The sequence below is a fragment of the Ovis canadensis genome, chromosome 2, assembly GCF_042477335.2.
Source record: "Ovis canadensis isolate MfBH-ARS-UI-01 breed Bighorn chromosome 2, ARS-UI_OviCan_v2, whole genome shotgun sequence".
In the NCBI taxonomy this organism is placed as follows: domain Eukaryota; kingdom Metazoa; phylum Chordata; class Mammalia; order Artiodactyla; family Bovidae; genus Ovis; species Ovis canadensis.
The window spans coordinates 204,555,023-204,579,031 of record NC_091246.1 but is presented as its reverse complement, the minus strand read 5'-3'; the positions used below and the strand labels follow the sequence as shown (position 1 = coordinate 204,579,031).

Here is a 24,009-nt window from a genome sequence, read left to right as displayed (position 1 = left end):
TATTACAATAGCTAGAATATGGAAACAAGCTAGATGTCCATTGACGAATGAATGGATGAAGAGGCTGTGGTACATATATACAGTGGAATATTACTCAGCCATAAAAGAACACATTTGAGTGAGTTCTAGTGAGGTGGATGAACCTAGAGTCTATTATACAGAGTGAAGTAAGTCAGAAAGAGAAAAAAGTAAATATTGTATACTAACGCATATATATGGAATCTAGAAAGATGTTAGTGATGAATTTATTTGCAGGGCAGCAATGGAGAAACAGACATAGAGAACAGACTTTGGACACAGGAGGAGGGGGGAAGAGAGGGTGAGATGTATGGAGAGAGTAACATGGAAACATATTACCATATGTAAAATAGATAGCCAGTGGGAATTTGCTGTATGACTCGGGGAACTCAAACAGGGGCTCTGTATCTACCTAGAGGGTGGGATGCAGAGATGGGAGGGAAGGCCAAAAGGGAGGGGACATATGTATACTGATTCTTGTTGATGTTTGACAGAAAACAACCAACGTCTGTAAAGCAATTATCCTTCAATTTAAAAATAAATTTAAAAAAAGATGTGGTACATATACACAATGGAATCCCACATAATACACAATGGAATAATTCAGCCATAAAAAGGAATGAAATTGGGACATTTGTAGTGGTGTGGATGGATCTAGAGTCTGTTGTATAGAGTGAAGTAAGGAACAGAAAGAGAAAAACAAATATTAAATAATATCACATATATACAGAATCTAGAAAAATAGTACAGATGAACCTATTTGCAGGGCAGAAATAGAGACACAGACATAGAGAACAGACATGTAGACACAGTGAGGAGGGTAGGACAAATTGAGAGAGTATCATTGAAACATATATGTTACCATATGTAACATAGATAGCTAGTAGGAAGTTGCTGTACAGGAAACTCAATCTGGTACTCAACCTAGAGGGGTAGGTTTGAGAAGAGGAGTGGAAGGGAGGTTCAAGAGGGAGGGGACATATGTATACATGTAGCTGATAAACTTTGGTTGTTTAACAACAGCAAAATTAATATAATACTATAAAGTAATTATACTCCAATAATAAAATTTTTTAAGTGAATAAAGTCATTATAAATGTTCTGTTTTAGTCCAGAATTTATTTAATGAGGATTGAATTTTTAGGAGTCCATTCTTCCATACCAAAAGCAAGAACCTATAAACTCTTTTAATATCAAAAATATGTTGGCATTATTTAGACATTATTTAAAGTCATTACTTTTGTACTTAAAAAAAATTTTTTTTTGGTATTCTAAGTAATACAGTCTTTTGATTCAACAGGATTATCTTCAAGGAAAGTGATATTAAATACAAGTGGTCTGTTCTATAATATAGAGCTTCTGAACTTTGGACAGGTAATTAATTATCTTGACAATAACAAGGACTTGATTTCACTTTACTGCTTAGTTAAACTTACAAACCTGTTTTTTTGTTTTTTCCTTTGTGGTCAAACTCTATTAGATATACCAAGCTTTTAAAATCAACGTGGTAAGCAAGTGCTCAGGAGTCAAAGGTAAGTACATTTTCTGAAAAAATAGTTTTGTCATTTGAAGAATCTTTAGGTTTTCTTCACTGGAATTTTCTGTAATACTTATTTTTCCATATATGTAAATTAATATTTAATATATGATAATAGAAAAGCTGTTTATATTTCCAATTAATTTAACATAGACCCTTTTTAACAGTAAAAATATTGCTCGGTTTTAAATATTTACATTTAAAAAATACTGAATATCTTGCTGTCCTATTGTAATAGTAATTGACATTTAGCTGTTTAATTTTTTCTAATTTCTTAGTACTTCCCATATGTTCTAATATCTTTTTGTAGGCCTAATTAAACATTATTATTAATGAATTCTCCCTAATTTCTTATCATGTGCTATAACTCTTACTGATTATTTCTTAATGAAATGAGTAATTGTATAAATGCAGATATCAGCATGCCTGTGTGCATGCTAAGTAGTTTCAGTCACGGCTGACTCTTTTGCAACCCTATGGATTGTAGCCCACCAGTCTCCTCTGTCCATGGGAGTCTCCAGGCAAGAATACTGGAGTGGGTTGCCAGCCCTCTTCCGGGGAATCTTCCCAACCCAGAGATGGAACTCACATCTCTTATGTCTCCTGCATTGGCAGCCAGGTTCTTTACCACTAGCGCCACCCGGAAAGCCCATCTATAGTTGTGTATCACAGTAGCTTAGATAACATTTAGTAATATAAAGTTAGTAATATATATTTCCTTTATGTTTTCACAGAAGAAATTACTAGTATCTATAAACTCCATATTCCCTGGTCTTATGAAGATTCACTAACCATTGCACAGTAAGTAAATCAAAGAATTTACCTTAAACTTCGGTGTTTTTGAATAATACATATTTTACTTTGTTTATTTAAATCATAGTAAAATTTTAGTGAAATTATTATAGTGCCTTTTAGTAAAATATAGGTTTCCTTTATGTAGCATTGTGCTCATAAGTTAATACATATAATATTATAACATATTGTATTCTTATTTAAGCAGTGTAGAATTTAACCTTACTTGCATCAAACAGGAACCCCTTTCCACCCTCTCCCCCAACTCCTGTGTGTGTCATCTAGCTTCCTTACAGTATTTCATTGTGTGGTACTGAGTATTGACTTAGCCATGTTTATTTCACAGCATTTTGTATTTGAAAATGCATTGTTTATATTTTCAGGGTTCCATCGTCCACTGAAATTTCTGTGAAACTCCATATTGCTCAACCCGATAATGATAGCCATGTAGCATTACTAAAAATGTACACATCATCAGACTGTCAATATGAGGTAAGTTATATGTTTGCTTAATTTTTAAGATTTAGTTATAGAATAAACTGGAAATACTTGGATTCCTTTTTAGAACTTTCTTAGGGTAAACCAGAATTAGTAGGTCAAGTGAATAGAATCTGTCCTACAACCAAGCTTCAGTTGACCTATACTATGAGTTATTTTGGTTTTTGGAAGTTATTGGTGCTTTGATATCTTGCTTTATGTTTCCAGCATTGAAGGATTCTGCAGGGATGCAATGGTTTCAACTTGTGCCTTCATGTTTCTGATACTATAGAGATAGAAAGAGCTGCATTAGTAATTTGGCTCCAAATACTGCATGCTGTCAGGATGTCCATATTTTAACAAATATTTTATTTTCAAAAAAGTCCAAATTTAGATATTTTACAATTTCTCTGTGAAAGATATATTCCCTTTTCCCAGACTTTCTAATATATAAGGAGGTATATTTATGGTAGAGATAATTAATGAATGATGAATTTCTTTTTACAATATTGTTTTTGCTCAAATTTTACTATATGTGCTCTGTTTGTTCCTGGGATTATATCATGTGAAACCTATTTTTATTAAATTTATTCAGTGGTTTTGCTTAGCTTTTTTTAGTACCATACAATTGTAGGTTTGAGATTTAAAAGTACAAGTTACATAGAAAATTGATTAATTTGTGCTTAATTTTTCAGCAAATAAATGTATAAATTCTAGATTCAATCATTCAATGAATTCCTTTAGCTTGTATGATCTGGTCATAAGATATCCCGATTAATTAACTATATTAATTAGTAAAAGTTTACTCATGTATCATAGCATTCATCCAATCAGAAATAATTTGATTAAGGGCAAAGTTCTCAACAGTAAACTGCAGTTGATAGAAATTAAATGTTGATGGTTTGGAGAATTCTTTTCAGATCTTGAGTACCTTTAGATTCATCATTATAACAAAGTAGTGATTATGATTGTTGTAGAGTGCTCATTTAATAAAATGTGAGTATAGGAAAAATAACCTTTATAAATAATTGTTTTTTAAACTAGGTGACAGTTAAGACTTCCTTTTCACAAATACTTGGACAGGTAAGAGAGCCTTCTTGTCAGTTATTTATTGCCTTGTGAATAGATACTCTAAGACAGAAGTTGTAAGCATTTCTGTAAAGGACCAGATAATAAATATTTAGGCAAATTATATATAGTCTCTTGCTGCTGCTGCTGCTGCCACTACTTCAGCTACTTTTTTATTCTTTTCTCTCACATTAATAAAATCTGAAAGCCATTCTTGGCGCACAGTTGATAGTTGGCCACCCCTGTCTTTAAGGTGATGTTTTCATGTTTGATACTTCCTAAAAATGAAAATTTCTTCCTAATTTTTAAATGAATGTTATATTAAAATTTCTTGTTTCTCATACTATGCTGTATTCATATCCCAATAAAATCTCTAAGTTCTATCATATAAATGAACATTTTCAAGAACTTTTTATGTTGTGCATGCTCAGGTTGTAAAGGTAATTTATATTAAAAATAAACATATTGAAAAATATATTTGGGGAGTTTCTTTATAAGATTTGTGGCTTCCCTGGTGGCTCAGGTGGTAAAGAGGCCACCTATAATCCAGGAAACCTGGGTTTGGTCCCTGGGTGGAAATATCCCATGGAGAAGGAAATGGCAACCCACGCCAGTATTGTTGCCTGACAAATCCCATGGACAGAGGAGCCTGGTACGCTACAGTCCCTGGGGTCATTAAGAGTTGGGCAAAACTGAGCGACTAACACTTTGTATGATTCATAGGCAAATAGTTTTACAAAAATAACATATCAAGTCATAGAACTACTATAGTCTATTCAACATCATTTTAATTTGCAAAATTGCACAATCTGGACATAAGTAATAGTGATCTGTCAAAGAAATTATAGTTTTAAAATTCACTAAAAATTTTATTGTATCATTACTTTTATTTTTTGGTTTGTAATGTTTTGCAGTATAGGCATAACAAAATTTTTAAGTCATTTAATTCTATAACTATCTGTTCAGTCATTCAGTTGTGTCCAACTCTTTGCAACCCCATGGACTGCAGCATGCCAGGCTTCCTTGTCCTTTACCAACTCCCAGAGCTTGCTCAAACTCATGTCCATCGAATCTGTGATCCCATCCAACCATCTCATCCTCTGTTGTACCCTTCTCTTCCCACCTTCAATCTTTCCCAGCATCAGGGTCTTTTCAAATGAGTCAGTTCTTTGCATTACGTGGCCAAAGTATTGGAACTTCAGCTTCAGCATCAGTCCTTCCAGTGAATACTCAGGACTGATTTCCTTTAGGATTGACTGGTTTAATTTCCTTCCTGTCAAGACAAGAGTCTTCCAGCACCACAGTTCGAAGGCATCTATTCTTCAGTGCTCAGCCTTTTTTATTGTCCAGCTCTCAATCCATACATGACTACTGGAAAAACCATACCTTCGACTAGACAGACCTTTGTTGGCAAAGTAACGTCTCTGCTTTTTATAATGCTGTCTAGGTTTGTCATAGCTTTTCTTCCAAGGAGCAAGCATCTTTTAATTTCATGGCTGCAGTCACCGCCCACAGTGATTTTAGAGCCCAAGAAAATAAAATCTGTCACTGTTTCCCGTCTATTTGCCATGAAGTGATAGGACCAGATGCCATGATCTTAGTTTTTTTAAGGTTGAGTTTTAAGCCAGGTTTTTTACGCTCCTCTTTCACTTTCATCTAGAGGCTCTTTAGTTCCTCTTCACTTTCTGCCAAAAGGGTGGTATCATCTGCGTATCTGAGTTTATTGATATTTCTCCCAGCAATCTTGATTCCAGCTTATGCTTCATCCAGCCCACCATTTCACATGATATAGACTGCATATAAGTTAAATAAGCAAGGTGACAATATATAGCCTTGATGTACTCTTTTCCTGATTTGCTTAATAAACATATCTTATAAAAAAGTTTGCAAAAAATTGCTACACAATTTATATTTTCTCTTTTATGCATTTGATAAAAATTTAGATAAACATTTCTAATATACCACATATTCTTAGCATTTATTTTACATAGAACTTTTATGCCCATTACTGGAGATATCTTTGTGGTTGTGTCAGAAAATGTATAAAGTGAAGAACAAGTTTATTTCATGTAAAAGTATACTTACATCATTAACATTAACATTCAGAAATTGCCCATTTGTCTGTTTTCTAGGTAGTTAGATTTCATGGTGGAGCGCTTCCTGCTTATGTCATATCTAGTATCCTTCTCGCTTATGGAGGACAGTTATACTCTCTTTTCTCAACAGGTAAGAATATTTCTATTCCTCTCTCCCTCTCTTCCTTCCCTAGTGGTTTATTACTAATTTTTTTTATCCTACATGTAGCTAATGAGGACACATCAATTTCCTTGTTTTTATTGGGGTAAAGTTGATTAACAATGTTGTGTTAGTTTCAGGTATACATCAAAGTGGTTCAGTTATACATACACATGTAGCTATTGTTTTGCAAATTCTTTCCCCATTAAGTTGTCACATGATATTGAGCAGAGTTCCCTGTGCTATACAGTAGGTCCTTGTTGGTTATCTATTTTAAATAAAGCAGTGTGTAATGTCAACATCAGTTTCTTGAAGATTTCACAACCCTTCTCTCTCAAGTTTACAGGTGTTTAAGATCCTCTTTAAGTTTTAAGAGGTGCCCAAGAAAATTACTTACTTGTTTTCTGCATTTTATACCCTTTTGTCTAAAGTTTATTCTCTCTGTTCTAACGATCTCCTAAGAGATAGAAACTCATTGATGGGGCTTTTGTTCTCCATTCTATTCCCAGTGCCTGACTGGGGCCAGGCACATAGTTGGCAGTCAGCATAATATTTGGACTGTATCAACTATATCAGTTAGGTCCTGGTACATTGAATGGAATAACTGAGATTTTAGTTGAAGGGATTGTTCCAAAGGTAAGGAAAAGGGAAACCAACAACAAATGATAAAGTACCAAATTAGCAACAAAGCCATCTGATACTCCTAGGTACCAGGACGAATGAGGGAGCAAACCTCGAGAGCTGTAGGAAAAAGGAACAGTACTGCACCTGAGCCTTAGGTACCGAAATGCCGCAGCTGCTGTCAGTGTGTGGCTCAGCAGGGAGCAGGCAGGGAAATAAATGCACTAATTTTATTTCCTTCTCTCCTCCTAACTGCTAGTGCTTGTCATTCACTGAACCCAACTAGAAGCCGGTTCATAAAAGTCAGCCTCTCAGAATTCAGAGCAAAGTAAAGGGTAGAAAATGGATCTGGAGAAGAAAACATAGACTGTACAGTATATTGGACAAAATCCTTTGTAGAGTACAGTAAAAAGGGCTTCTATGGTGGTTCAGACGGTAAAGAGTCTACCTGCAATCTGGGAGACCCAGGTTCAATCCCTGGGTTGGGAAGATCCTCTGGAGAAGGAAATGGCAACCCACTCCAGTATTCTTACCTGGAAAATCCCATGGAGGGAGGAGCCTGGCGGGCTACAGAGGTCACAAAGCGGTCACATAAGTCAGACATGACTGAGCAACTTTCACATACAGAGTACAGCAATTAGAACAGTTTCCCAGGAGCCCTGTGCACTTGCTGGGCTTGGGCAGTAATAATCCAAGAAAGCAAAAGAGAAGAAAACAGAGTGGGGCTGAAACATACAAAAGCAGTCCCCAAGTCCCCTCCACTGTTTCCGTATTGCCAAATCCTTTCACAGCTACTCATTTCCCTTCAGTGACTTTTTACCATTTTAAATCTGCCTTTAGTGTTCATTTTAACCCGATTTAACTTATCTTCCAGGACAAAGGAAGCAACATTTAGTGTGATCTAGTCAGACCCAACCTTTTAATTAAAAGATTATTCTGGCAATATTACATCTCCTATAGTTGAGTATAATTTTTTTTCAAGAGACACCTCATTCTTCTTAGTTTCAAGTGACTTGAAAATTTATTCTCAACCATTTAGGACTTATATCTAGGTAGTCCACAGAGACCCCAAGGATATATGATACTGATTAGAGGATTTGAGTATGGGATTGTGTCTCAAACCAGTTAAAGAAGTAGTTCTGAACCACAAATGCTTATCAGAAATCACCTGTAGATCATGCTCACTAGAATGGCTATAATAAAAAAGACAGATGATAACAAATTTTAATGAGGATTTGGAGAAATTAGAATCTTTTTGCACTGTTGGTGGAAATGTAAAATGATACAGCTATTTTGGACAGTGATCCGGCAGTTCCTCAAAAGGTTAAAGAGAGTTGCCATATGACTCAGCAACTCTACTCCTGTGTATAGACCTAAGATAAATGAAAACATGCATCCATACTAAACTTGTACATGGATATTCAGAGGAGCACTATTTATAATAGTCAAAGAATGAAAACAACCAAAATGTCCGTCAACTGATGAATGGATAAATGTGCTGATGCTTGCTACAATATTGATGGATCTTGGAAATACGCTAAGTTGAAGGAGCCAGTCACAAATGACCACATAATGTATGATTCCATTTTTATGACATCCTCAGAGTAAGCCAGTCTATAGAGATAGAAAGTAGGTTCAGTTCAGTTCAGTCGCTCAGTCGTGTCCGACTCTTTGCAACCCCATGAATCGCAGCACGCCAGGCCTCCCTGTCCATCACCAACTCCCGGAGTTCACTCAGACTCACGTCCATCGAGTCAGTGATGCCATCCAGCCATCTCATCCTCTGTCGACCCCTTCTCCTCCTGCCCCCAATCCCTCCCAGCATCACAGTCTTTTCCAATGAGTCAACTCTTCGCATGAGGTGGCCAAAGTACTGGAGTTTCAGCTTTAGCATCATTCCTTCCAAAGAAATCGCAGGGCTGATCCCCTTCAGAATGGACTGGTTGGATCTCCTTGCAGTCCAAGGAACTCGCAACAGTCTTCTCCAACACCACAGTTCACAAGCATCAATTCTTCGGCTCTCAGCCTTCTTCACAGTCCAACTCTCACATCCATACATGACCACAGGAAAAACCATAGCCTTGACTAGACAGACCTTAGTTGGCAAAGTAATGTCTCTGCTTTTCAATATGCTATCTAGGTTGGTCATATCTTTTCTTCCAAGGAGTAAGCGTCTTTTAGTTTGGTTGCCTAAAATGGGGATGTATTGGAGGTTTCAGTTAAGAGGAACTGTTTCTTTGGGAGAAATGAAAATGTTTTAAGACTGACTGGAGTGGTGAATGCATACTCTTTGAATGTACTAAAAACCACTGAATTGCATATATTTCAAATGGGTGAATTTTGAGTTGGGAGAATTATATCTCAGTAAAATTGTTTTTAAAAAACAGCTCACCTGTGGGGCTTTATAAAAATACAAATGATGAAACCATAGCCTCAGCTTCCTGAATTTGTTTCGCAAATGATGATTGAATATGTACTCTTGTCTGAGAACCACTAAATTAATATTTGTATGGTATATTTATGTTTTTAAATTTTTTTAATTGAAGTATAGTTGATTTATAATATGCTAATTTCTGCTATACAGCAAAGTAATTCAGTTATTATACATATGTGCATTTTTTTTTATATTCTTTTCCATTTTGTTTAGGATAGTGAATATAGTTCTCTCTGCTATACAGTAGGACCTTGTCATTTATCCATTCTCTATATAAAAACTTACATCTGCTAAACCCAAACTGCCACTCCATCCTTCCCCCAACCCCTTCCTCCCTGGCAACCACAAGTCTGTTCTCTGTGTCCATGAGTCTCTTTTGTAGATAAGTTCAGTTGTGTCATATTTTAGGTTCCACAAATGAGTGCTATCATGTGATATTTGTTTTTCTTTTTCTGTCTTACTTCACTTAGTATGATAATCTCTAGCTGCAATCATGTTGCTGCAAATGGCATTTTTGTTCTTTTTAATGGCTGAGTAATATTCCATTGTATATATGTATCATATCTATTCATCTGTCAACGGACATTTAAGTTATTTCTATGTCTTGGCTGTTGTGAATAGTGCTGCTATGAACATAGGGTTGCATGTATCTTTTTGAATTAGAGTTTTGTCTGGCTATATACCCAGGAGTAGGATTTCTGGATCATCAGTTCAGTTGCTCAGTCATGTCTGACTCTTTGTGATGACATGGACTGCAGCACACCAGTCTTCTCTAGTCATCACCAACTCCCAGAGCTTGCTCAAACTCATGTCCATTGAGGCAGTGATGCCATCCAACCATCTCATCCTCTGTCATCCCCTTCTCCTCCCACTTTCAGTCTTTCCCAGCATCAGGGTCTTTTCCAATGAGTCAGTTCTTTGCATCAGGTGCCAAGAGTATTGGAGCTTCAGCTTCAAAAGCAGTCCTTGCAGTGAATGTTCAGGACTGATATCCTTTAGAATTGACTTGTTTGATCTCCTTACTGTCCAACAGACTCTCAAGAGTCTTCTCCAACACCACAGTTCAAAAACATCAATTCTTCAGTGCTCAGCTTTCTTTAGGGTCCAGCTCTCACATCCATATATGACTACTAGAAAAACCATAGCTTTGATTAGACAGACCTTTGTTGGCAAAATAATATCTGTGCTTTTTAATATGCTGTCTAGGTTGGTCATAGCTTTTCTTCCAAGGAGCAAGCATCTTTTAATTTCATGGCTACAGTCACCACCTGCAGTGATTTTGGAGCCCAAGAAAATAAAGTGTGTCACTGTTTCCATTGTTTCCCATCTATTTGCCATGAAGTGATGGGACCAGATGCCGTGATCTTCCTTTTTTGAATGTTAAATTTTAAGCCAGCTTTTTCGCTCTCCTCTTTCACTTTCATCAAGAGGCTTTTTAGTTCCTCTTCACTTTCTCCCATAAGGGTGGTGTCATCTGCATATTTGAGGTGATTGATATTTCTCCCAGCAGTCTTGATTCCAGCTTGTGCTTCATCCAACCCAGCATTTTACATGATGTACTCTGCATAGAAGTTAAATAAGCAAGCTGACAATGTATAGCCTTGACATACTCCTTTCTCAGTTTGGAACCAGTCCGTTGTTCCATGTCCTGTTAGAACTGTTGCTTCTTGACCTGCATACATTCTGCTTATGGTTCTGGATCATAGAGTAGTTCTGTTTTTAGTTTTTAAAGAACCTCATACTGTTTCCCATAGTTGCTGCACCAACTTCCATTTCCACCAACAGTGTAGAAGGTACATTGTTTTCTCCACAGCCTCTCTGAAGTGCAAGTTCCCTCAGTCATGTCCAACTCTTTTTGTGACCCCCTGGACTGTAGCCTGCAGGGCTCCTCTGCCCATGGGATTTCCCAGGCAGGGATCCTGGAGTGGGTTGCCATTTCCTTCTCCATTTCATCCTCTCTAACAATTATTATTTGTGGAGTTTTTAGTCATAGCCATTTTGACCAGACTTCATTGTAGTTTTGATTGCATTTCAAATTAGAATAATAAAGACTCTTGCTTTCTCACATGTAATATGGTATTCTTGTAAACAATGCAGGATGTAATACGTCTCATATTTAATTACTGTGGATTCTCTACTACATATATATTTTTTTAATCACTAGGTCATTGCTTAGAATATGCTACTCTGTTGGATAAAGAAGCCAAACCATACAAAGTTGATCCTTTTGTAATTATGGTTAAGTTTCTATTGGGGTAAGTTTTATTATCTGTGGTAATGATTTTAATTTTATGTATAGAATATTATGCTTGGCTCAAATATGGAGCATAAATTTTCATACAAATAAAACAATTGACTTGTTTTATTAAATGGAATTTTTCTCTTAGGCAAAGGCCTAATAAGCACATCAACGTTTACTTCAGTAGTTTAACCATTTCAAAGGTATTTATTGAAAAGTAATTATTACAGTGTAAACTTAACTTGTAAATATACCAGGACTTTAACATTTCCAAAAGAATGTATACAGTCCATGATCTTCGGGTGTACCAGATTTATGAACTGTAAGTGCTGTAAGATACTGATGAAACAGTGCCTCAGAACACTTTTTATTACTTCCCATCCAAAGTATATTTTAGATCTCTTTACCCTACTTAACATTGCATTCTTAATTTATTCTGATTTTGGGGGAGGGGGATTAAGAAGCATTGCTTAGATATCTTTTCTTCTGTCATTATAATTAGCTATTGTCTTTCTAACTTAAAAAAAATATGACTTCAATACAAGGATTACAAGAGAAGAGTTAAACTGCTTTGAAACTTAAGACTCATATCTTTGAAGATCAGTAGACTCACTAGTTCCTTACAAGGAATTGAAGTTTGTTTTTTCAGGATAATTGCAAATTTAATACCACGGAACTTTGAGGACTCTAGTGAATGGTCAAACGCTTCAAATGTTAAATCCTTGAATGAGAGTTGTTGATTTTTTTGCTTTTATTGTATCATTTGCTTTTTTTTGTTTGTTTGTTTTCTTTTATCCACAGATATAAATGGTTTAAAGAATTATGGGATATGTTACTGTTACCAGAATTAGATGCCATCGTTTTAACTAGTCAGAGTATGTGTTTCCCCCTTGTATCTTTGATTCTTTTTCTGTTTGGAACATGTACTGCCTACTGGGGTGGCCTACTCTCTTCTACATCTGTGAGACTTCTTTCTTCATTGTGGCTAGCTTTGAAAAGGTAAAGAATGAGTGACTAAAAGCTTGCTTATTGCTCTTAAGTAAGAAAAAAATCATATTCTGATAGAGAACCTTAAGATTACTTTGCTTTCACTAAAATATAATATCTAAGGAAAAATGTATAAGTAGCAAAACATGGGGTTAGTGTTCAAACTTACATTTCTGTCATAGATAATGATTTATTTCAAGTTAAATGCTACATTTGATTTTGACCATAGTGTTTAAGATGGTAAAAAAATCAAAAAAGTTTAACAGAGTGCACAAGTATTTTTAAATTTCACTGTTTAAATCTTTTCAAGGGGGAATTGTTTGTTTTCTGGCAATGATTTTACGTGGTGGTTTTCAGTCACACCTGAGAGCAAGAGACTCCAGTCTTAATATGTAGGATCAGATTAGCTGAGATGTGTAAGAGTTCCAAAAGCATTGCCTAGGGTTCTATTATGATCCGAAGACATGGTTTGAAGTTGCTGGGAGGTTTTTCAGGTAAACCAGTGATGTAGTTTCTGTTAATTAACTCTCCTCATGATACATTCTTCCTCCATTTCTTCTAAACTGCTTCTGACATTAACATCATGAGATGTATGAGTGACCTTGAGACTTTAAAAACAGAAAATGATTTCTTCTCATGTCAAGATTGGAATTGTGTGGTACAGAACCTATAAGTAATAATTATCTTTAACAATACTTTTTCTCTTTTAGTTCTGACACTATCCATAGTATATCTAAATGCAAGAGAAACTATCACAGTATATAACAGAATTTTAAAATATGTGACACCGTCATCTTTATTTTTAAAAGCTTTACTACTTACCTTATAGTAATGCTTGCAGATTAATAAGGAGAAGCTGACAGAGCACTATACTGTTTTCTCTTTAATTGTGACTGTTAATATGCTTTTAAAATATTATTCTTGTTATTCCAGGCCCTCCGAACTTCCTAAAGATATCAAGATAATATCACCAGACTTGCCCATTTTGACAATTGTTTTGATCCTCATTAGCTGGACAACTTGTGGAGCTTTTGCCATACTTCTTACTTATCTTTACTATGTGTTTAAGGTATGTCAAATAAATAAAGCAAGAAGGCCTGAGTTGTGTATCAGGCAGGCATTGAATTACCCATAGTTGTGAAAAACTCTTTTTCAATCACTGCTGCAGTAACATTCTGTTATATAACAGGCTTATGTGTAAAGATTTTTTTTAAACATCTTAACTATTTCCTTATTACCAAATTCAGACTTAAATTGAAGAAAGTAGGGAAAACCACTAGACCATTCATGTATGACCTAAATCAAATCCCTTATGATTATACAGTGGAAGTGAGAAATAGATTTAAGGGCCTAGATCTGATAGATAGAGTGCCTGATGAACTATGGAATGAGGTTTGTTACATTGTACAGGAGACAGGGATCAAGACCATCCCCATGGAAAAGAAATTTTAAAAAGCAAAATGGCTGTCTAGGGAGGCCTTATAAATAGCCGTGAAAAGAAAAGAGGCGAAAAGCCAAGGAGAAAAGGAAAGATATAAGCATCTGAATGCAGAGTTCCAGAGAATAGCAAGAAGAGATAAGAAAGCCTTCTTCAGTGATCAATGCAAAGAAATAGAGGAAAACAATAGAATGGGGAAGACTAGAGATCTCTTCAAGAAAATTAGAGATACCAAGGGAACATTTCATGCAAAGATGGGCTCGATAAAGGACAGAAATGGTATGGACCTAACAGAAGCAGAAGATATTAAGAAGAGGTGGCAAGAATGCACGGAAGAACTGTACAAAAAAGATCTTCATGACCCAGATAATCATGATGATGTGATCACTCATCTAGAGCCAGACATCTTGGAATGTGAAGTCAAGTGGGCCTTAGAAAGCATCACTATGAACAAAGCTAGTGGAGGTGATGGAATTCCAGTTGAGCTATTTCAAATCCTGAAAGATGATGCTGTGAAAGTGCTGCACTCAATATGCCAGCACATTTGGAAAACTCAGCAGTGGCCACAGGACTGGAAAAGGTCAGTTTTCATTCCAATTCCAAAGAAAGGCAATGGCAAAGAATGCTCAAATACCACACAGTTGCACTCATCTCACACACTAGTAAAGTAATGCTCAAAATTCTCCAAGCCAGGCTTCAGCAATACGTGAACTGTGAACTTCCTGATGTTCAAGCTGGTTTTAGATAACACAGAGGAACCAGAGATCGAATTGCCAACATCCGCTAGATCATGGAAAAAGCAAGAAAGTTCCAGAAAAACATCTATTTCTGCTTTATTGACTATGCCAAAGCCTTTGATTGTGTGGATCACAATAAACTGTGGAAAATTCTTTAAGAGATGGGAATACCAGACCACCTAACCTGCCTCTTGAGAAATCTGTATGCAGGTCAGGAAGCAACAGTTAGAACTGGACATGGAACAACAGACTGGTCCCAAATAGGAAAAGGAGTACATCAAGGCTGTATATTGTCACCCTGCTTGTTTAACTTATATGCAGAGTACATCATGAGAAACACTGGACTGGAAGAAACACAAGCTGGAATCAAGATTACCAGGAGAAATATCAATAACCTCAGATATGCAGATGACACCACCCTTATGGCAGAAAGTGAAGAGGAACTAAAAAGCCTCTTGATGAAAGTGAAAGAGGAGAGCAAAAAAGTTGGCTTGAAGCTCAACATTCAGAAAACGAAGATCATGGCATCCGGTCCCATCACTTCATGGGAAATAGATGGGGAAACAGTGGAAACAGTGTCAGACTTTATTTTTTTTAGGCTCCAAAATCACTGCAGATGGTGACTGCAGCCATGAAATTAAGAGATGCTTACTCCTTGGAAGGAAAGTTATGACCAACCTAGATAGTATATTCAAAAGCAGAGACATTACTTTGCCGACTAAGGTCCGTCTAGTCAAGGCTATGGTTTTTCCTGTGGTCATGTATGGATGTGAGAGTTGGACTGTGAAAAAGGCTGAGCACTGAAGAATTGATGGTTTTGAACTATGGTGTTGGAGAAGACTCTTGAGAATCCCTTGGACTGCCAGGAGATCCAACCAGTCCATTCTGAAGGAGATCAACCCTGGGATTTGGAAGGAATGATGCTAAAGCTGAAACTCCAGTACTTTGGCCACCTCATGCAAAGAGTTGACCCATTGGAAAGGACTCTGATGCTGGGAGGGACTGGGGGCAGGAGGAGAAGGGGTCGACAGAGGATGAGATGGCTGGATGGCATCACGGACTCAATGGACGTGAGTGAGTGAACTCCAGGAGATGGTGATGGACAGGGAGGCCTGGTGTGCTGCGATTCATGGGGTCGCAAAGAGTCGGACACGACTGAGCGACTGAACTGAACTGAAATATTTCAGATATATGAAGTTAACTGTAGAACTGAAGTTACTTATCTGAATTGAGTTTCTTTGTTAAAAACAAAGGGAGGGGAGGAGATGTAATCTGTTTCACATTACTTGATACTTTGGCAAATAATGTTAACTTTTTGAAAAACATTCTCCCAGAACAGTTTGTTCATAACTTTTCTTTGAACATGGATAATAGACATAATAATTGGTTATGTCAATTGGATCAAGTTGTTGGTCATGCTGAAACATGCAGAATGTTACAAATGTTGCTGAAGAATCATAAGACAATGATAAAAATAATTAAGCTGGTAATTTTACTGAGGAAATGAAAAACACTTCTAAAAAGACTGACAGCTTTTCAGGAAAATTCAGGATAATATAATTGCATGAGCTCCACATTAACCTTATATAGAGTTAGTTGATATCAGAAAGGATAATAATTTCTTTCCTTTTTTTTTTTTTGCTAGCAAAGACTTATTTGTATATGCATTTAATACAAATGGGCTTCCCTGGTGGCTCAGACTATAAAGAATTTACCCGTAATGCAGGCGACCCAGGTTCCATCCTGGGTTAGGAAGATCCCATGAACAGAGGAGCCTGATGGGCTGTATGTAGTCCATGAGGTCACAAAGACACAGACACAACTGAGTGACTAACACTTTACACTAAATATATGCCATTATAGATTACTTTCAGTTTTCAGAGGAAAAGTAAGACCATCAGAAAAAACTATTCAGAGTTTTATTTATAAATATAAATTAATTTGATTTATAAATACAATATTTTTAGTTTTTTAGGTGAATATTTCAAACAACTGACACAGTAAGAAAAACTTTCTCAAATATTTAAGCACACCTAATAAATTTGTAGACTTTCCCAGGGTCTTGTAAACGTTTTACCATCCTATATAATTGAGTTTCGATTTTCAAAGATTTAGATTATATAACACTTGTTAAGATGTTTATACTGTGCTGAATATAGTCAAATTTTTGACTGACATAACATTTTAAGTTGCATTAGCAAGGCACCATTCAAGCATAGTGTCACACAGTGTGGAAAGATTAACATTATATTCTAGCCCCAACATACTCTGTGATGTTTTATTTTGTTTCTGATTTTTAATCCATGATAGCAAGCACATGTAGCTATTATTTATCTTTTCTAAAAGAATGTTTTTAAATGTTGAAATGGATTTTTATTTATTTAGATTTTAAAAATTTCAAATTATAATACTTCTCAATTTCTATAAAAATGGTTGTTTTTTGTTTCAAAATAAAAGTAAAATTAATGTCTTTTCTTCTTCATAGATTGTTCATCTGCAAGCCAGCCTAACAACTTTTAAAAACAGCCAGACTGTGGTAAGTTTTATTTTCATAACCTTATAGAACATGGAAAAACATAAAAGTTTATTTAAAAAAAGTTAGAATTTTACAATATTTAGAAGTTTACAATATTTGAATTTAAATAGCTTTAGGAAAATGGAACCTAATGATTTTTAAAATAAGACTTAGAGATTATCATTTAATTCGATGTTAGTACTTAAGTTGCCTTTGTTATTACAATTATCTCTTAAATTTTATTTTAAGTAATTACTTAGAGGATATATTCTTAGCAGTGGAAATATCAAGTCAATGGAATAAGTCTTATAACTGACAACTGCTTAAAATACTTTCAAATAAGATAATTTCAGTATTTTATATCAGTTTGGTAATGAAAAACTGTATTCAGCTGTTCGATAACTGAGTATGATTCTAAATAAAGTAATACATAATTTTACTTAATATCTCAATATTTTTGCTTTACTGCTTTATAGAATCCCAAACACTCTAGAAGAAGTGAAAAAAAATCCAATCACCATAAAGACTCTGTAGTACACCATCTCCGTTTATCTGCCAGTGATGCTGAAGATAGTCTTCGCATGCACAGTACTTTGATTAACTTATTAACATGGATTGTATTACTCAGCATGCCATCTTTAATTTATTGGCTAAAGAATCTTAGGTAAGTTTTATTTATATAGTTATAATTTATGTGGTTTAAATGATAAATATCTGTAAGTAGAGCTTGCAAGATCCCTAATGATTCATAAAACTTTCACAAGAACAAGAAGCTTTTACCTGAAATATATTTTTAACATATTCACATTTTCTTTTTTTCCATGAGAATATAAACTTCCCAAAAATCTGCCCAGTAGGGGGGAATTCTATTTTATTTACTTTTCCTTTAACCTTTTTTAAGTCTAGAAATATGTGAAAATGTGCTTTATTTTGCTGAGTTAATGTATTCATAATGTTAGTGCTTTAATTTTTCAACTTATCAATTTTATATTAAATTGAGTGGAAGATAAATGCTACATTTAAAATAATAGAAATAATGAAGGAAGTGTGTACTTTTCTGATGTGTCCTACACATTGAGCTAAAGTAAGTGATCAGGTATTTCACTACTGAAAACTCATTTGCGTGCTAGGTTAAATGAAGCCTAAAAATGCCTAAGATTATTTCTAGAATATTTAGTTTTTATTAAATTGTCTTTTAAAAAAGCTCCCTTATTCAGTTAATAGTGAACTCCTGATTAATATAGATTTTAGAAATGATATAAAGTTTTCAGATTATCTACATATTGGAGGTGGTTTTTTTTGAAAAGTCAGATGAATCAAAACAAGTTCAATAAATTAAATCACTGGTTACCAGATGTTAATCTCCTTCCTCTGTCCCTTATTTTGGGCTTCCCAGGTAGTGTTAGTAAAATACCTGTCTGCTAATGCAGGAGACTTAAAAGATGCAGGTTCGATCCCTGGGTTGGGAAGGTCCCCTGGAGGAGGGTATGGCAACCCAATCCAGTATTCTTGCCTAGAAAATCCCTTGGACAGAGGAGCCTGGCAAGTTACGGTCCATAGAGATGCAGAGTCAGACATGACTGAAGTGACTTAGTGAGTCCCTTACTTTAATCAAGGTCCAGATTTTTGATCACAGATTTGGGGAGAAAACCACTTCAGGAGCCCAAATTTATGATTCTGAAAGGCTGTAGGTATCTCACTCAATGCAAGAGATGAGAATTTGGATTTTAAAAAATAAGGGACAATAAATTTAAAGAAAAAATAAGGGACAGTTACTTTGTGTAAAGTTTTATTTTTTTATCTTATTTAAATAAAACAATTTAAATATATTTTAAATAATTTGTTTTATGAAATATCTGTATATGACCTTTTAGGCATATACTAACAGAAAGGAAGTGCTTCCATATTGGATATTTTCATTTCCTTTAGTAGCTTCTGAATATAATTCTCCATCTAAAACCTTGAGTATAAAGATGATGTAGAGCAAAATTTATTTATTAATGATTTTATGAACACTTTAGAGCTTTATTATATTCACATTGTGATTGTAAGGTTTTGAAATTTATTGATTGATTTTGATAATTTAAAATGATGGGCTATGCTTTGTTGATTTATGTTTTTTTTTTTCTTTCTGATCTAGGTATTACTTTAAACTTAATCCTGATCCATGTAAACCTTTGGCATTTATCCTTATTCCAACTATGGCAATTCTTGGAAATACTTACACTACTTCAATAAAATCAAGGTATAGTCTTTTAATCTTTCTTTTTCTCTCATCTATTCCTGGTATTTTATATCTGGATCATACCTTTCATTCCTAATTACATGGACAATACTAAAGGTGATCCCTTAATAGTAATTAGGTTTATATGTAAATATACAGCTTAGGTGCAGATGTATTATGTTTTCTTAATTATGGGTTTTATTTGTTAGTATATAATGATTTTTTTCTTTAAAAAGTTAATCCTTAAAATAGTTGATATTTAAGTTTGCTTCCAATAAAATACAGAAGTTGAAAGTAGGTAGTAATATAGATGAAGTAGGATTGGCCATGACTCGATAATTTCTGAAGCTGGGGGATGGGTCCATGAGGTTCATTGTACTGTTAATCTACTTGTATATATGTTTAAGATTTTTCATAATAAAATTTTACCTTTCATTGACTGCTTATTTTCTCTGAGAGTGTTTTCAGTTGATTCTGGCAGATAGTTGCAGATATTCTAAAATCAGGCAGATCTGGGGTTTAAATCTAAGGCTTTGTGTTCTTCGGTAAATTTCTTAATCCCTCAGTTTCTCTGTTTTCAGAGTATTTTTTAATATTTAGTGTCTTGTCTTATATGCTCCTGTTAGGAATTAAGGATTTTTTTTTTTTGGTTGAAGCTTTTTGCTGATATTAAATAGGTTGAAAATAAATATTTCTGTAGCTATATTGTAGTAAACATTATTGATTTTTTTCATTAAGATAAATTTCTAAAAAGTCAAATTGCTGAATATAAGTCCAACTAGTATTTTTTTGTGCTTAAAATTTAAAAGAATAAGCAAAACTGGTTATTTACTTAATAGAATATGTTTCTCTTTCCCAGCCAAAATTTATTCGTACTGATATTTTTTTAAAAATATGGACTGTTAAATTCTTTATGTGAAAAATTACTTTATCTAAACATCACATAGAATACTTTACAAAACTGTGTAAAAGATTGACATACTCAGTTTTTGTTCACTGAGTAAGTTAACATTATAATGTATATTTCTGTCTCTCTACAGTAAATTATTGAAGACTACTTCACAGTTTCCACTTCTTCTGGCTGTTGGTGTGATTGCTTTTGGGTCGTCACACTTATACAGGGTTCCATGCTTTGTCTTCATTCCTCTTTTACTCCATGCATTATGCAACTTTATGTAAGACTGGATTTAAGGAATGATAAAGATGATTTATGCCTTTAGGGCCAGTATTAAGTGGGAACAACACAGATCCATCAGTGTCAACAGCAAGATCCTTTGGAGAAGACAAGTCTATTTTTACAATGTTGAAGACAGGAAATTAGTTTTGTAATGCTTGAGGAAAGTAGTTGAAGCATGGTTTTGTTTTGTGGTATGACATCTGTGTACTAGTCATTTTTGAAAAATTAGTAAAAGGATATGGTGGTCACTGTCTTTGAGGACTTCTCTGCAAAGCTAGTCTGCTTGATTGGCCATGCCAGGATCTTCTCCTAAACACTCAGTAAATGTAGCATTGTTTTTGTCTCATCACCTCAGACATTCTGCTCATTTCATCAAGCTTTCTTCTGAAAAGTGGGTTAGTTTGTATTTGCTACACTATATATATTGAAAAATAAGTCTTAAAAGATAAATGAAATTTAAACTGCTTTATCAGAAATAAAATAGCCACAATCTTTAGTTTTTGGCAGCCAGAGTGAACAAAATAGATCTTTTGTTTCTTACATCTATGAAAATATGCTTTAAGTTCAAAGGAGACATGTTTTCTTGATAACCAAGCAAGATTGGTGAATAGAAACATAATTCAAATTTAAAACTTAGTGAAAATTTCTTCTTGCTTTTTAAATAAGAATCTTATTTTGTGTTCTTAGTGATTATCAGGAGACTATTGAAGAGATGTATTGCTAAATTTGAAGCAAATTCTCATAGATATTTACCGATAGGCATTGGAGCAGTTCATTCATTCAGTCTGTACCATTTTATTTAATTCACTGACCCCATGGTTGCCCAGTGTCTCGGGTCATGATGGATCATTAAAATAACTAAACTCCAGTAGTCAGAAAAAAAACCTGCATTTGCACAGGTTTTTGTCTCCTATAGGGAAAAAAATCAGCATGATCAAGTGCAGTATAGAATTAAACTATTTAATGTATAGAATTAAACTATTAATGGAATAACAGTGGAAAACTGTTATTCCATTAATAGCGTAAGTATCAACAATATACCTGAATAAGTTGGCGTATTTAGTCATTAGGTTCAATAGTAGAATCTTAATTTGCCAAGGTAATTACTATTTGACAGATAAGAGTAATATTACATTTCATTCCAGATTTCAGCTTGTTTTTAGAAAGTAGATGTAATCAAGTGTAGTCCTTATGTTCCAGTAACTTCACAGTTGCACTTGTGAACTTGTGTCCTTGTTAGTGCCAAGGAATGTCCAAGAGTACCAGGTTCATTTTACCTGCCATTGCAACTGAATTCCATTACAACCTCTCAGCTGTTACTGCCTTTTAGAGAGTCACCCCCATTTTACTGCCTATAGAGGGTTACCTCACTTCTTTTCTCAGTTGTTCCTCATGTCGTTACTGTTATCAGTTGAAGAGGATCTTGCTGTCATGTCTAAGAGTTATAAGTTTTTTTATTCTATTCTCTTTCTCAGCTTTATGTTCAGTATTCATATTTTCACTTACTGGGATCATTAAAGGGAAGTGATAACCTTATAATAGACATGGCAGGCATACCAGGCTCTTGTTTGTTTGCTAAAAGTAGCAAAAGGGATTAAAATATAAACCTGAAAGGAAAGAGTGCACTTTCCCATGACATGTCACATACATATTTAAACAAGGATACGTATGCCTAGGTTTAGCTATACAGATGCTCATAGCAACTTTTACACATAGGATGTCTTTTGTTTTTTCACTCAGGTGTAGTTGTATTTCAAGTTGCAGGTTAAATATATCATTTAAATATTTGTAAATTTGAACTTAATTCCATATACAGAACCTAAACAAATTCATTAATTAGAATCGTCTAATTTGGCCTGTACTTTCATCACAATTGACAGCTCTAATCATTGTGTTTATGTGATCTAAAGACTCCTTGTTTAGTCATTTCTGCTCATCGGTAAAATGTAACAAGCTTAAATTTCTCATTTGTGGGTAGTGTGTTAGCTTTTTAAAGCAGCAGATTAGACACACTAATTTTCATGAAAATATTTTCACATGATGGTAGTTAGCATGTAGTCCTAAAGTCTTATTCCAGCAAAATATTTCATTTTAGGACCACTAAAGGATTCTAATTAAGCATGTATAAACAGCAGTAGTTTGGGTTCTTATACATAATTCACACACACACAGACGCACACATACACACTCATTTTCAGAGGGTCTTCATCAAGTCCTAATGTAATTTAAACCCAAATAACTATCAGAGATGAGAAGATAGTCTCTTTCTGAAGATTAGTAAAACTAATGTTTCTATTGCTTGAGAAAAGGAAAGTCCTTTGTCTTTAAATTACACATTCTTTCAAGCATACCTATATTATTAGCTGGCCAAACAGCACAGGTTTATCAGAAATGTTACTAAAAGTGAAACTATTGGCAGTTAGGGATTGTCTCATTTAGATAACTTCTGAGCTTTGTTGTTATAACATCTTTATTTAGATTTTTTTGAGCTTTTAACTTATAAAAATTGCTCCTAGACCCTATTGTTGATACCTAGATCAAATATAGCCTGGACAGGATAAACACTGAGTACTTTCAGTGTTTCTAATCCTCTGGAGTTACTACTGTTACAATTTGGAGCAGATAATATGATAGAAATTATTAACACTTTTTTCTTTATCTTTTTCATGTTAGAAAGTATACAATTTCTGCTAGCTCTTTTCTTGATTCTTACCAGAATGAAAGTATTTAAAACACTAGTCCTAAAAAAACAAACAAACAAACAACCCATTTGTGCCTGATTAACACTGACTTTGTGTCTCTTCAGTATATATTGATCATGTATTGATTAATCTTTAATTTTTTTAATATTTCAATTCAGATAAGTTCCTATGTATATAATGGAATACTTCTCATTTGAACTACACTATAATATCTGCATGATTATACAGTAAGGAAAAGAAATGAATGACTATAATAGGCCTAGTAAATGGTTTTTGTTGATTATTCTGCCACTCATGCAGACGCTACACATTTCCACCACACACACATACTTTCATGAGACAGATTATCTGATTTGTTCATTATCTAGTTCCCATTCTTAACTCTTAAGGTTTTTCACTTACAGCATAGTGTGTTCTTTTCACCTCACTGTTGATTAGCATCTCTTACAGAAGGTGGTCAAGGGAAATAAAACAATTAAAGGTGAAACTCAGTTTTCAGTTTATTCTTAAAAGCTCTGAAGAAACAGGAAAACAGAGATGATGAGGAAAGCTAGAACTGTTGATTCCTGAATCCCAGACCATTCAATTGGCCTGTATTTTCATCTTAAGAATTAGGTGTAAATTAATGTAATATCTTGCTTTATTGTGAGGTTTAGAGCAAAGCCTTACAGTGCCACATTTGCAATTTTTTAGTAACTTGTTATTAAAACTAGTTGGGAAGAATTTTTTTAATGTATAGGGACTTCTGTGACTAAGGTATTTGTTTATTATTTTTCATCATCACTTTGTGTTTTCTCTGTGTTTTAGA

General features: G+C 34.5%; 1 protein-coding gene across 1 annotated transcript in view; it reads left to right on the top strand.

Annotated features, from left to right (window-relative positions):
- The window catches only part of PGAP1 (post-GPI attachment to proteins inositol deacylase 1), a 71,177-nt gene extending 50,425 nt beyond the window's left edge, over positions 1-20,752 (top strand). Inside the window, exons 15-27 of the mRNA XM_069577910.1 lie at positions 1,319-1,392; positions 1,499-1,550; positions 2,290-2,356; positions 2,731-2,839; positions 3,869-3,907; positions 6,025-6,118; positions 11,347-11,437; positions 12,223-12,420; positions 13,342-13,477; positions 17,069-17,119; positions 17,575-17,762; positions 19,239-19,343; positions 20,363-20,752. Of these exons, the coding sequence (XP_069434011.1) occupies positions 1,319-1,392; positions 1,499-1,550; positions 2,290-2,356; positions 2,731-2,839; positions 3,869-3,907; positions 6,025-6,118; positions 11,347-11,437; positions 12,223-12,420; positions 13,342-13,477; positions 17,069-17,119; positions 17,575-17,762; positions 19,239-19,343; positions 20,363-20,501 (1,343 nt within the window). The 3' untranslated portion in view covers positions 20,502-20,752. The remainder of the gene's footprint in view (positions 1-1,318; positions 1,393-1,498; positions 1,551-2,289; positions 2,357-2,730; positions 2,840-3,868; positions 3,908-6,024; positions 6,119-11,346; positions 11,438-12,222; positions 12,421-13,341; positions 13,478-17,068; positions 17,120-17,574; positions 17,763-19,238; positions 19,344-20,362) is intronic.
- The last annotated feature ends 3,257 nt before the right edge of the window (positions 20,753-24,009 follow it).